Source organism: Hypanus sabinus, chromosome X1, assembly GCF_030144855.1.
Source record: "Hypanus sabinus isolate sHypSab1 chromosome X1, sHypSab1.hap1, whole genome shotgun sequence".
NCBI classification, from domain to species: Eukaryota; Metazoa; Chordata; class Chondrichthyes; order Myliobatiformes; family Dasyatidae; genus Hypanus; species Hypanus sabinus.
In genome coordinates this window covers 53,698,850-53,713,539 of record NC_082738.1, presented here as the reverse complement: position 1 = coordinate 53,713,539, position 14,690 = coordinate 53,698,850, and the positions used below count along the sequence as shown (strand labels likewise).

General features: G+C 39.4%; 2 protein-coding genes across 2 annotated transcripts in view; one reads left to right on the top strand and one right to left on the bottom strand.

Annotated features, from left to right (window-relative positions):
* smarcd2 (SWI/SNF related, matrix associated, actin dependent regulator of chromatin, subfamily d, member 2) overlaps positions 1-11,847 on the top strand; it is a 53,130-nt gene extending 41,283 nt beyond the window's left edge. Inside the window, exons 12-13 of the mRNA XM_059956607.1 lie at positions 3,006-3,107; positions 7,677-11,847. Coding sequence (XP_059812590.1) covers positions 3,006-3,107; positions 7,677-7,730 — 156 coding nt within the window. The 3' untranslated portion in view covers positions 7,731-11,847. The remainder of the gene's footprint in view (positions 1-3,005; positions 3,108-7,676) is intronic.
* Positions 11,848-12,731: 884 nt separating this feature from the next.
* The window catches only part of psmc5 (proteasome 26S subunit, ATPase 5), a 39,738-nt gene continuing 37,779 nt past the window's right edge, over positions 12,732-14,690 (bottom strand). The window contains exons 12-13 of the mRNA XM_059956609.1: positions 14,044-14,130; positions 12,732-12,883 (exon numbers count right to left, since the gene is read on the bottom strand). Coding sequence (XP_059812592.1) covers positions 12,830-12,883; positions 14,044-14,130 — 141 coding nt within the window. The 3' untranslated portion in view covers positions 12,732-12,829. The remainder of the gene's footprint in view (positions 12,884-14,043; positions 14,131-14,690) is intronic.

The following is a 14,690-nucleotide window of genomic DNA, read 5'->3' as shown; positions in this document are numbered from 1 at the left end:
GACTATGCTCAACCTTTTGAGTCCTAACTTTGCCTGAGGTCTTAAAAGCATCTGCGTGCACAACCTTTCCACTATCTGTTCTGGCATTCTGGTTCCCATCCCTGTGTAACTCCAGTTTAAATCCCACTGTGTAGGATTAACAAACCTTCCCGCTAGGATATTAGTCCCCCTCCAGTTCAGGTGCAAAGCATCCCTTTAGTACAGGTCCTGCTTTCCCTGGAAGGGAGCCCAATGATCCAAAAATCTGAAGCCCTCCCTCCTACACCAACTCCTTAGCCATGTGTTAAACTACATAATCTTCTTAATTCTGGCCTCACTAGCATGTGGCATGGGTAGCAATCCTGAGATCACAACCCTGGAGGGTCCTGCCCTTTAACTTAACACCTAACTCCCTGAACTCCCTTTGCAGAACCTCATCACTCATCCTACCCATGTCATTGGTACCTACATAGACCAGGACCTCTGGCTGTTCACCTTCTCACTTAAGAATGCTGAGTACTCGGTCCGAGATATCCTAGACCCTGGCACCCGGGAGGCAACATGCCTTATGGGAATCTCGTTCTTGTCCACAGAACCTCTTTTCTGTTCCTCTAACAAATCCCCTATCACCACAGCTTGTCTCTTCTCCCCCCCTTTACTTCTGAGTCACAGAGCCAGACTCGGTGCCAGAGAGCTGACCGCTGTGACTTTCCTCTGCGAGGTCATTCTCCTCCTCCACCCCCCTCCCCACACAGTATCCAAAGTTGTTGAGGGGGGTGACCTCAGGTGCACTCTGCACTGGCTCTTTAACCCCTTTCTGACTGTCACCCTGTTTCCTGTGTCCTGCATCTTGAGTGTAACTTGCATGCTATATGTCCTGTTTATCACTGCCTCGGCCTCCCAAATGATCCGGAGTCCATCCAATTCCAGCTCATAACTTCTTAATGTGGAGTGTTAGAAGCTGCAGACGGATGCATTTCTTGCGGGTGAAGTTCTCAGGAACACTGGAGGATGCCTTCACACATCCTGCAGGAGGAGCATTCAACTCTTCTAATTGTCCATGTATAAAGAAGGAAACAATAAATAAATTGGGGGGGGGGAGTCTAGCTACAGCTTTTTTGCCGTCTCTCACACAAGCTTCTCTTCGCTAAAGCCCCAAAGCTAAAAGCACAAACAACCACTAACCACTAAAATACTGTTTCCAACAATGGTTTCCCCTCAAACGTCTTTGACACTCTGAATTAGTTTAGATAATTTTGAAATACAATTATTTCAAATAACCTTGGAATGATTTTAAACTTGATCCAAACATTTCGACTTGTGCAGCTTTTTTATCTAAATGGTCTGTTGAAACTTCCTCCTTTAGTACATACCCATAGTGTTTCATTGCTATATTTTCCCAGAACCTTAAATCACTTATGTGCAAAAACTACCAACTTCATTTTGTATCTTTAAACATAATAAAACATCCCCAGGCACTTCACAAATGCTATCAAACAAAACGGCAAGCTGCAGAAGATATTGAGGACTGATGACACAAGCACTGAGGCAGATTTTAAGACTTCCTTTGAAAAAAAGAGTGAGGGAGACAGGGAAGCAGTTCAGAAGATTGAAGTCTGATAGCAGAAGGTGTAGTTAAAAGTCAAAGTTAAGTTTATTGTCATATGACCAAGTGTAATGAAGAACTTGCAGCTGCACCACAAGCACACAGTATTCTCAAGGGAAAAAACGAAGCAAATTATATACTTATTACAAAAATAACAGAAAATCCAAATTTGTGGTGCAGAGTGGTCATAGCGTTGCTATATGATGTGATTAGAGTTGTTCAGGTTGGTCCATGAATTGAATGGTTAAGGGGAAGTAGCAGTTCTTGAACCTGGTGGTGTGGGACTTCAGGCTTCTGTACCTCCTGCCTAATGGTAGCTGTGAGAAGATGGTGTGGCTTGGATGATGAGGTTTGATGATAGATGTTGCCTTCATGAGGCAGCACCTCCTGTTGATCACACGGGAGAGGGGTGGGAAGGGTGCTTCCCATGATGTATTGGGTTGAGTCCAGTATTCTGTAGCTTCCAGCATTCAAATTGCCATACCGGGCAGTGATGCAATGAGCCAGAATACTTTTAAGAATAAATCTCTAGAAGTGTTCGGTGACATGCTGAACCTTCTGAGAAAGTAGTTTTGTGCCTTCCTTATGATTGCATCTATGTGCTGGGACCAGGACAGGTCATCTGGTATGTAAATATCCAGGACTTCATAGCTGATGGCTTTCTCCACTGCCAATCCCTCAGTGTAGACTGCCACATGTTCACCCTCCCTCCCACTTCCTGAATTCAACAATGGTTTACTGATATAAAGTGAGAGATTGTTGTAGTACTTCTCAACCAGGCATCCTGGTTGTGTTGGCAACAATGGCACATATGTATGCAGCACTATTTTAGCAGAGGAATTAACCCTGTGTGTTTTGAACATCACTGTTACATCATGGAGCTAATATTATGGACGGAGTATTAATTAATTCAAGGTTTCCTTCCCAATAGGAACCTTGCACTTCAGTGAGGAATTTTGAGATGTTATCAAAACCTTTCTGGGCTTTTCTTTCTCCACGGGATTTAGTTTTCCCTTTATTCAATTTATTTTCAACGTTACCTAGGTTGGAATTTAGGGAAGGAACTCCCATGTTCTCAGTAAAACATTCCTCAAAGTTGGGAAAAAAACAAAGCAACCAGTCGCTTCTCATAATTCCTGCTCTGAGCAGATTATGGTACAAGCTGGAAGATGTTGAAAAATCTGTACACCATAAACTTCAAATATGGTGTATGTAAACTGAATTTGGGACTTGGGTTTGGGCCCACCAGGGGGAAGGGCACTTCAGTCCAGAACCTTGTTCAAATCTGAGAAGGTAAAACAATATTTTAAGTATTGTATTTGCCCTCATAAACATAATTCCAGCTCAATCACACAGTAATAGTTTAAAATTTACACTTGATCTATTAGTATTCTTTAATGTTCCTCTGTACCAAATGCAGATTATGACTGATATCATTGGGAACCCAGAGGAGGAGAGAAGGGCTGAGTTTTACTATCAACCTTGGACACAGGAAGGAGTTGGAAGATTCATCTTCTCAAAGGTACAGCCAATAATTTTTGTACAACTGTCATTGCTTTCCTTTTTTTTTTCTTTGTGGCACACAGTGAGGTTTAATACTTTCACGGTTACATTCTCTTTCCATGCATGGTACCTTAACTCATGCGTTCAGGTTTAATACAGTGCCATGAGTAAGATTTTACAAGCACCCAGGATCGCCAAAAAAAAAAGGCGCAAATAGACCATGGAGAGGAGAAAAGGTGAATATTGCTGTTGCAAATCTGAGATGACAGTGGAAGAAATTGGGACATTTTGCATTTGGGCAGTTACTGAAGAATGAGAAAATGCATTAAGGTGATGGAGCAAATATTTTTCTTCATGAGAGGTCATCATGGATAGGAACCAAGCTCACGGCTGCTGTGAGGACCAGATTGCTAAATCTCTGGTCATGATGCAGGTAGTCTTGAAAGTTAGGGAACGGCAATATTATAAAGAAAAAATGAGAACATGCAGCCTGGGAACAGGCCTTTCAGCCCACAAAGTTGTGCTAAACCAAATAAATCATTATTCAAATGGCCAACTAAACTAATCCCCTCTGCCTATGCAATGTCCATATCTCTCTATTTTCCTCATGTTCAGATGCTTATCTAAATGTCTGTTTAAAATCCCTGATGTACAGTGTCTGCCTCTACCACCACCCCAAGCACTGCATTCCAGGTACTCATCACTTTTTTTTTAAATTGACAAACTTGTCTCTCACATCTCATTTGAAATTACCTCCCTTGCCTTCAATGCATGCCCTCTGGTATTAGACATTTCAACCCTGGGGGAAAGATACTGTCTGTCTTTCTATGCCTCTCATAATCTTATAAACCTCTAAAGATCTCCCCTCAGTCTCCCCTGCTTCAGAGCAAACAACACAGATTTGTCCAACATCTTGTTATAGCACATTCCCTCTAAACCAGGCAGCATCCTGGTAAACCTCTTTGACACCCTCTCCAAAACCTCGACACCCTTCCTACAATGGGGTGACCAGAACTGTATGCAATATTCCAGATGCGGCCTAATTAGTTTTATGAAGCTGCAACATAACTTCCTGACTTTTGAAATCAATGTCTCAACTAATAAAAACCAATATATGCCATATGCCTTCTTAATCAGCCCATGAACCTATGTAGCCACTTACAGGGTGCTATGAATTTGGACCCCAAGATCCCTCTGCTCATCAACACTGTTAGGGTCCTGCCCTTGTCAGTGTACAGTCTCTTTACATTTGACCTACCTAGGTGCAATATTTCACATTTGGATGTGTTTAAACTCCATCTGCCATTTCTCTGCCCATATCTGCAACTCAATTATGTTGTCCACAATCCACCAATCTTGATGTCATCTACAAACTTACTAACCCCCCCCCCCCCAATCTACAGTTAATCCAGTTTATTTATATACATCACAAACAGCAGAGGTTACCACTAATGACACCTCCAGCTAGAATCAGTCGCTTTGACCACCAGCCTCTGGTTTCTATGTACATGCCATTTCTGAATCCAAACAGCCAATTCAACATTGATCCCATGCATCTTAATTTGCATGAGATTCCCATGAGGAACCTTGTCAAATGCCTTACTAAAATCCATGTTACAACAGCTACAGCTTTACCTTCATCAATCACCCTCATCAAAAAACTCAATCAAGTTAGTAAAACACGACTTGCCTGCACAAAGCCATGCTGGCTCTCCCTAATTAGGCCATGGTTTTTAAAATGTTCATAAATCCTATCCCCAAAACTTCCCTACCAGATGTGAGACTCACCAGTCTATAGTTTCCAGGATTATCCCTGGTTCCCTTCTTGAACAATGGAACAACATTAACTATCATCAGTCTTCCGGGACCTCGCCTATGGTTTTTAAGAAAGGAGGGAGGGAGAAAACAGAGAACTATCGACCTGTCAGCCTGACATCGGTGGTGGGGAAGATGCTAGAGTCCATTATTAAGGATGAAGTGGCATATCTAGATAGCAGTGATAGGATTGGGCCGAGCTAGCATGGATTTACCAAGGGTAAATCATGCTTGACTAATCTGTTGGAGTTTTTCGAGGATGTAACCAGGAAGTTAGATGGGGGAGATCCAGTGGATGTAGTGTACCTCGATTTTCAGAAGGCATTTGATAAGGTCCCACATAGGAGATTGGTGAGTAAAATCAAAGCTCAGGGCATCGGGGGGAAGACATTGACATGGATAGAAAACTGATTGGCAGATAGAAAGCAAAGGGTAGCGGTGAATGGGTGTTTCTCGGAATGGCAGGTGGTGACTAGTGGGGTGCCACAGGGCTCGGTATTGGGACCACAGCTGTTTACAATTTACGTCAACGATTTGGATGAAGGCATTGAGAATAACATCAGCAAATTTGCTGATGATACTAAGCTGGGTGGCAGTGTGACATGTGATGAGGATGTTAGAAGAATTCAGGGTGACTTGGATAGGCTGGGTGAGTGGGCAGATACTTGGCAGATGAAGTTTAATGTGAATAAGTGTGAGGTTATCCACTTTGGGAGTAAGAACAGGAAGGCAGATTATTATCTGAACGGTGTAGAGTTAGGTAAGGGAGAAATACAAAGAGATCTAGGAGTCCTTGTTCATCAAGTCACTGAAGGTGAATGAGCAAGTGCAGCAGGCAGTGAAGAAGGCTAATGGAATGTTGGCCTTTGTTACAAAGGGAATTGAGTACAAGAGCAAGGAAATCCTCTTGTATTTGTACAGAGCCCTGGTGAGACCACACCTTGAGTATTGTGTACAGTTTTGGTCTCCAGGGTTAAGGAAGGACATCCTGGCTGTAGAGGAAGTGCAGCGTAGATTCACGAGGTTAATTCCTGGGATGTCTGGACTGTCTTACGCAGAGAGGTTAGAGAGACTGGGCTTGTACATGCTGGAATTAAGGAGATTGAGAGGGGATCTGATTGAAACGTATAAGATTATTAAGGGATTGGACAAGATAGAGGCAGGAAATATGTTCCAGATGCTGGAAGAGTCCAGTACCAGAGGGCATGGTTTGAGAATAAGGGGTAGGTCATTTAGAACAGAGTTAAGGAAAACCTTCTTCTCCCAGAGCGTTGTGGGGGTCTGGAATGCACTGCCTCGGAAGGTAGTGGAGGCCAATTCTCTGGAAGCTTTTAAGGAGCTAGATAGGTATCTTATGGATAGGGGAATCAAGGGATATAGGGACAAGGCAGGAACCAGGTATTGATAGTAGTTGATCAGCCATGATCTCAAAATAGCGGTGCAGGCTTGAAGGGCCGAATGGTCTACTTCTGCACCTATTGTCTATTGTCTAAAGGAGACAGATATTAGTCAAGGCCCTTTGCATCCAAGCAAATGTTCCCCTTTTATCCTTGAGTAGTCCCACCCTCTTCAATAATCCGAGTCAGTTTCCTTGTCACCCAGATACAGTTGATTTGTGGAAGGTGTCACCAGAGGGAGGTGGTGGAATTGGATATAATAACTATATTTAAAGATGTTTAGACAAGGCATAACAGAATACAAAACTAATGTGGGCAAACAATGGCGTTAATGGGCAAGTATGATAAGAGCTCCTTTGCTGCACAACTCAATGACTTTGATTTATTATTTGCTTCTAATTTACCTGATTGGTTGCACAAGCTAGGAATAGCTTGCTTACCCCATTCATAGCACTTGTATACCTGTCCCGATCTGAGTAGTTACAATGATTATGGCAAGTAATGAGATCCAAATATCATTAAGTCTACAGTCTCACTTCCAAGCACTCCTATGTACAGATCCAGCTTGCAAAGATGAGGAAGCCAGCTTTAAATACTACTCTGCATGCTTCTGTGGACTGGATGCACTTCAGGGCTCACATTAATTTATTTATTCCAGGAGTTTTTCCATTCAAGTCCATGAATCCCAACTCTTCTGATAAGTGAAGAACAAAGCAGCCAGCTGAGCTGGGAAGCTGTTAATGACCTTGGTATAGGCTCCTTGGGATGGAATGTGTCTAACTGTGCATTTCTTGTGAAATGGCAGCTTGTTTGCTTTTTAATGTTACAATATTCTCAGCAATAAGCTTAACACACAACCATGGTACTTTCCAGATGACCTGTTCAGTTATGGATGAACATTAGGAACTTTACAGGATAATTGCTGTCCTGTTATAAAGACCCAAGTTAATTCACCAACATACCACAAGTACAATTAACTTTTAATTTTTCTCCATTCACCCTGCTGGTAGTTGTTCACCAAAACTTAGCTGTGTGAAACTTGATGCCAAAGAACCGGGAGTGGACGAGTTGCCCAGAACCATATTACTCAACTTATAAAATGGGAAAATCCTTAAGGACACTAGGTTACAAGTGCAAAAATGTTTATGTAATAACATCCCCAACTTTCCCCTCCATTATTTGGAAAAAGCTTCTTCTAGGGAATCAGACACTGTAGGACCTGCGCACAAACTGGTTTCTCATGTCACAACTTCAAGGATTTTAGCTGGTATGGCAGGGGGCAGCTAGTTGAAGCAGCAACAAGAAAAAAAATCAACCAATGCAGTATCAAATCAGGCACACAGCATTAAAAATGTAATCTTCTTGTTTCTGTACAGGTTCAGCAGCGCAGACAAGAACTGGAACAAGTACTGGGAATACGTTTTACTTAGATGCCATAGTGCCTCCCTTCCAAAGAGCTGGAGCTTAACACTCATAGTGATAACTTGCACTGCTTTTTTGACATCTGAGAACAGCCTGGTTGAGTAACTAGCAAAGAAACTGCTCTTTACCAGGGACATTCTGGAACTATTTTTATAAAATTTTACCATTTACAAAAAAAATAAACAATAGTGCAAAATCCACTCCCCTTTCCTGCAGTGGTGATTCAGAGATCTACCATCGGCAGAAATAAATTTTTATGTACAACTATTGTTTACTAATTCAAGGATGGTTCACCTAATCTTTGATTAATTATAAACAGTTAGTTTGTCTGAAAGTTGATAGTGCAAATCTGCCTTGAGGTTTATACGTCTCTCTTACCGCTTTAAAAAAAATGCACAATCTAAGTGACTTGTAACCCCCTTCCAAAGTGAATACATAGTAAACCAAAAGAACAGGATCCCCTGGGATATTGAAGGGTGTTTTAAACCTAGAAGAACATGAGTTCTGGCTACAGCACCAGAAGGATAAAATCCACATTGTTTTGTTGTAAGGCTCATTGGCACTTGCAATCAATCATAGTTTTGATTAGTTTATGCGTAGAAACTCTTGTTTGCATTCTTCTTGTATGAATGCAATTTGCACTTAAATCCATGTCATAATTTCTGGGTTATGGTATGGTTTCCCCATTTAAAATATTTCAAAGTTTGAAGCAGAATACTTTTTGATGTTTTCTGAGTATTATAGGAACATATGATTGGACCAAGCACTGCCGTCTCTGTAGAGTTCAAATCCTCTTGACATTAATCAATTTAGCCTTTCAAAGGATAGATTAGCAAACTGGAATTGTAACTTAATATTATAGCTTCAAGCCAAGGTGATAACAATCATGTTTCTTGAGGGATTATTTCAATTTCTGGCCAAAGAGTATATGTATCCTATTACATGGACCATTGGTTTTATCAGATTAGTGATAAAGATGAACATTACCCTGTTTGTCTCCCTGCAGTGACAATCCAAACTGCACTGCTTTCAGAAGTACATCAGTTTCTAGAGCTGTATGTTGTTGTGCCTTATTTGGTTAACTGGTTTCTTGCAAGGACATTTCTGTCAGTATGTTTCAAAATAGTGTTACAATTAAGAAAGTAAGAATAGTTTGTGAAAATAGTTGCAGAGGGGGAATAATGCAGGAGGATAAATTTGAGTTAGTAATTTTAAATTAAATACTGGTGTGAATATTTTGAAGTCAAGGTAAACTGTATTTAATTTATTAGAATTGTCTTGGATTTGGGATGGTTTAAACCTTGCATAATTATCATTTAAACATGTTTTATCATTTGACTACAAGAATTTTTCAAGAGTATACAAGTCTTGAAGGGATTTGTCATTTGGAGAACGCCATTCGTTCAAGCTAGCAGAAAAGTTTCTTCTGAAATCAATGTTTGTGTGCATGTAGTTGATATCAAAATGATAATCAAGTTCAAAAGTTACATAATGCCATGAGATATTCTTAGATTGTTTAATTATTTAAAACCACTGTTTTGGTTTTCAAATTCAGTTTTCTTGGAAAAAGTCAAACCAGTGCATTTGGTTCTTTGAAATGGCAAATTACGAGAATAGATTTTAAACCCAGTGTCAGTGGAAGTGCAAGCACTATAGCAACTCAATTGTAATGAACATTTAAGTCTATTTTAGATTCTGCAACTCAATTTCAAATTCATGTCCTGTTTTATGCAAAGAAAAATCAAAATAAAGTTGGTCATATCAGAGCCATATGGAAAATAAAAATGCACTACCAAAGCACAGAAGCTCAAGTAATTGAGCACCTTCTTTATTATAGAGAACCTGCAACGAAACGTAGGTTCTGCTCCCTGGTACAACTTAGTACAACTCTGCAAAGAGGTGGGTCCAAATGATCTGAATAGGAATAATGAAGAATGTTCCATTAAAATGGAATTAAGATCCAATTTTACATTTGTATTAATTTCATTCGTTTAGGGAAAAAATGTTGCTTTCCAATAGTGTTGCACAGTTGCTTTTTTTTATATAAAAATAAAATTTGATTTCAGGAAGCTAAAGCTTAAGGGTACAGAGGTGAATATTTCAGAAATTGTATTTTTAAAAATGCTAAGCGCAAACTTAAACATTTAATCTGAATTACAGATTCTTGCAAAGCTTTGGCTCTAAAGGTTTACTGTGTGTGAGTGTGGAGTAGTTTAGCATGGGTTTTGAAGTACAAGGAAATTGCTTTTGTGAGATTGTGGTAACTTAGATGGTTATGTGGTAAAGGCATTAGCTATAGCAGGAGGCTTTGTCTCTTTAAGTGTACCAGAAATACACAAACATAATTAAATATCATAATCTACACTTCACACATAGCCTGTGACCCACATAAACCTCACCAACACTATTGGCTAATTTCATAGATAATAAACCTTCAAAGTACAGCTGGGTGTTTGGTCCAATGACTCCATGCAAACTCCTTGTAGAGCACTCCAGTCACTCTCATTTCCCCATATCTCTGAAAGCTGAGCTTAAATTACTTGGACTGTTTCCATCTTTGGTGAAATTCAATAGGAACTTTTGTTAAAATTCTAAACTACAAAAGCATACCTTATTTGGAAGTTCTATGATCTAGTTCCTTGGAGCTACATCCCAATGAGCAAAGTAATTATTTGCCATAATAAACCTTTTCTAGGGAAGTTCACACTATTCATTTCACCCTCATCAAATAACTTGCGGCATTTAAAAAGAAAAAGACACGGCATGGCAGCTGCTGCTCTTTAGAGTACTGGTTCCTTCTCTGAACACAAGCACCCACTTTCTCTCTCCACGCCCCCATCCTGCCAACTCAGATAAAATAAATTATTTTTCAATCACCAAGGATACTAATTGAATCCATCATAGTACTTGAGAGTTTCAAACCAAAGCTAATATAAGCTGTAGATCCTGTGACCCAGATTCAATCGTGAGCTCTGGTGCCATCTGTCTGGAGTTTGCATGTTCTCCCTGTGACCATGTGGGTCTCCCCATGTATTTTGGTTTCCTTCCACACCCTAAAGAAATGGCATGGTAGATTAATTTGCCACTAAATTGCCCTTGGTGTGGTAGAATTGAGAACATTAATAGGAATGTGGGAAGAATAAAATGTAGGATCAGTGTAACTAGGTACTTGATGGTTGATGTGGGCTGAAGGGCCTGGTTCTATGATAACTGATTCAATATTTTATCAAACTAAAATTGAAATTATCTATGCCATTTTACTACTAGACATTTCATTAACATCTAGTTATTAGAATCATTCAATAAAAGGTAGCCATTTTTAGTGTGACTGAATACAAAGAGCCATTAGAAATTTTTCATCAAATTGGAATAGTGAGGTCTATCAACAGGTTTAATGTTGAAGTGCAGTTAATTGAATTGCAGCACAAAAATACGACACTGGGATCAATGTTATATTCTCCACATTTCAATGTGGAAAAAGGTGATTAATGAGACATTCTTCCTGTTGTACATAACATGCAGCTGATTAGTGCAACAATTGTTAAGTGAAGCTTTGTCTATATTTACAGATCTTTTAAATATTTTTATGCTTTTGTATTCACTGCAGTGGTATATAGGACCAAGGTACACACTATTTATGCTGAGGATGTCTGTATTAATTAGGTACTGGGCTCAAGGTGAAATACTGATGCAGTTTAAAAATTGCAGCTTTGGAACTGGAGGTGATTCAGCTGTGTTCAATTTTCTAAGTTCTTTAAAGCAAGTATGGTCAAAGTAGCCACATTCTGATGTTTCAGCTGTCTTATGCAGCAGTTTTTAGGGAAGCAGTAGTTGATGGATTGCACTCAGCCATTCAATGCTTGGCAGCTTTGTAGCCTTTAGTGGGCAGCAGGTATAAAACGATTACAATGTTTTACTGGCTTACAGGAATTCAGTGTTCCAATGGAAAATATCAGGTTTTTTTTTAAAAAAACACCTCAGCAGGTACCATATTTACATCGTAATTTGGTATTTATTCCATTTGGGAGAACATTTGTACCAGAACTAACACAGATTACACCTGTACCAATTTTGCTGTAGAAGTTTTGCATAGAAAATAAAAAATAAAGATAGTAGTAAAATTAACTTGTTTATTTTTCATGTTTTAGGTGGTGGAGGGAGGGGGTTAAGATGACTGAATTGGGCAAAATACACAATTCACTTCTGCAAGGATTCTCCTACCATGACCAAGAAATGGTACATCTGGTGGAATCCTGCCTCAGTGCCACCAACTTGTGCCAGAGCCTTCACCTCTGATGCTGTGTGTGGAGTTTGTACATTCTCCCTGTAACTACATGGGTGTCTTCTGGTTCCATTTCACATCCCAAAAATGTCCAGGTTGATCAGTTTAATTGGCCCACTGTAAATTACCTCTGGGCTGGCTAGTGGTGTAGCAGAATCGGCACTGGACTTAAAGGCAGATGGTCCCAGGTCCCACCCTGGGTAGCAGCAGTATCTGTGCGGAAGAAAGGTCTGGCAATTTACTTCTGTATCTTGCTATGAAAACCGTGTGGACCCCATGAGGTCACAAAGAGTCGGACTCAACAACAAAAGATTACCTCTAACAAACAAGGAGCGTGTACATATGGTGATAAGAATGTTGGGGAAAATAGAGTAGAATTAGTGTAAAAACTGGTGCAGGATCTTAATGTAGCAAACAGCCTCTTTCCATGTTGTATGTCCCACGATTTAACCCATTTCTTGGTTTGATCAGTCAATAAATGCAAGTAGCTTTACTCTATATAGATAGTATTTTTTTTGGATCATGAGCAAAGTTGGTGCAAAACCTTTGTTTCATCCTGGAATTACCAACTGCATTGTCTTTTGACAGATTAAACCAATTTTGTTGACCCAAGTAAACTAAGATTTTTAAAACATGCAAAAATACCTTTACCAGATTAACACTCAGTAGAGTTCATGGAAAGAGGCATTTTCATGTTTTACCACTACTAAATTAACCATCAACAAACTTCTAGTTTTACGGCATTTATTAAAGACAAAGCTGAGAATAAATTGACATTTTCAAATAGCCCAATCTTATATCAAACAACTTCACTGCATGCACAAGTTACTTCCAAAGCTTTTTGATAGACATGTTCTTCTCGCTGTCCTTTTGCATGACCTGCAATGAAAGGATAATACTGGTAAACAGGATTATCGCAAAGAGCAGTGAATAATTAAGTGACAAAGTTTAACAGAGATCCCTTGAGTGCCAAAAACAGACCAGAACAATTGTTCTTTTATTGGAAATACTAACAGAAAAATGAGGTGTAGATAAAAGTTTTGAATCTATTTTGCTGAACAGGAACGTAGACACCAAGTCATGATAGGGTGCAACATGCTAGTAATCAAAGATACCCTTTCACGTTAGAATGGGTGCCAGTCAGATTCCAAGGAAGTATCAGAAATATCTCCAGACCAGATTTTGATTCTGGTGCTTTTCCAGTGGAAAATAAAAGATAGCTTGATGTTTCACTCCTGGCAGGCATGGAATGAAGCCAGTATAAATGAATGCAATATACGGAAAAGCTGGAAATCTCAAGTCACCATATAGAAAAATACACAAATATATTTGGAGGAGCAGAAAATAGATTATTCAATTAAATATGCTGCAGGGATGATGAAGAGGCATCTTGGATTCCAGAAATATAGCCTGTACTTGCCCGCACATTTTTTAACTTTATAATTGAGCTCATAATTTCACAAGTACAAGAATAGCTGTAAAAGCGTATAAAAACTAAATGAGTCCATTTTAGGTAAACCAGTATAAAGAACTACTTAAAAATGTGCACACACAAACATGGATGGATAGAAAAGATTTGTGGCTTTTAAGTTATTCAGGATTAGATATTGCGAACGGTAACAATTTCTGGCTGGGATGGCAGTGAGATCAATTGAAATCATTTCAAAGAGGGAATGGGTAGTAGTTATTTTAAATTGGGAGGACTTCTGAAGCATATGCTTTATAACAAGTTTTTTTTTCCCCTCAAATAGAGATCAAGTTTTCAGAGAAAATAGGATAGATACATCAGCAGAAATATGCACCATAGAATTAGTTTGGGGCTCCTGTTCAATTAGGCTACAGTACAAATCATTAAGGTTTTGCTTCCTCTCACTGCCCTCCCCAAGCATGTTACAATTCCAATATCCCATACCACACATTCACAATTCAAATTATTTTGTGATTCAAGAGAACAAATATGTAATGCATTGTTTCACTCAACCAAAATTACAGAATTTTCAATTATATTTGATTCATACAATCTTTACACAGCATCTTACCTTGGCCACTGCCATTTCAAAGTCTTCTTGGGTAACGTGAACTCTTCGTTCTCTCAAGGCATACATACCAGCTTCTGTGCATACACCCTGCAAAATAAAAGCATCTATATATTAAATAGGTTCTTTCAGAAATGTTTGATTAAGAAACACAATTTTAACTAAGACCTTGCTGATCTGTCATACTTAGCTACATGGCCAATGGAATACAGCATTTTTCCAATGCCAGTATTTTTTGCCCATCCCAAATAAGGGGAATAATGGGTCACCCACTTTCACTAGTCAAATAAAAGAACCATGTTTGAATTTAAACAAAAAAGGATAGAAAGTTTTACTTGCATGGAGAAATTTAATCAGTTTGTGCTGGCCAAGATTAAATTGAGGTGTATAAAATGATGAGACCAACAAGAATGATGTTCTTTTCATTACCAGACAGATCAACACCAAGGGCTAAAAATTTAGTAGCTGTCAGAGACCGCAGATGTGGGAATCTGGAGCAACAACCTGCCAGAGGAACTCAGTGGATCAAGCAACACCCATGGGAGAAAAGAAATTGTCTTAAATTTTGGGTAGAAACCTTGCATTAGAATGCGACAATTCTTTTCCTCCCACAGATGCTGCCTGGCACGAATTCCTCCAGCACATTGATG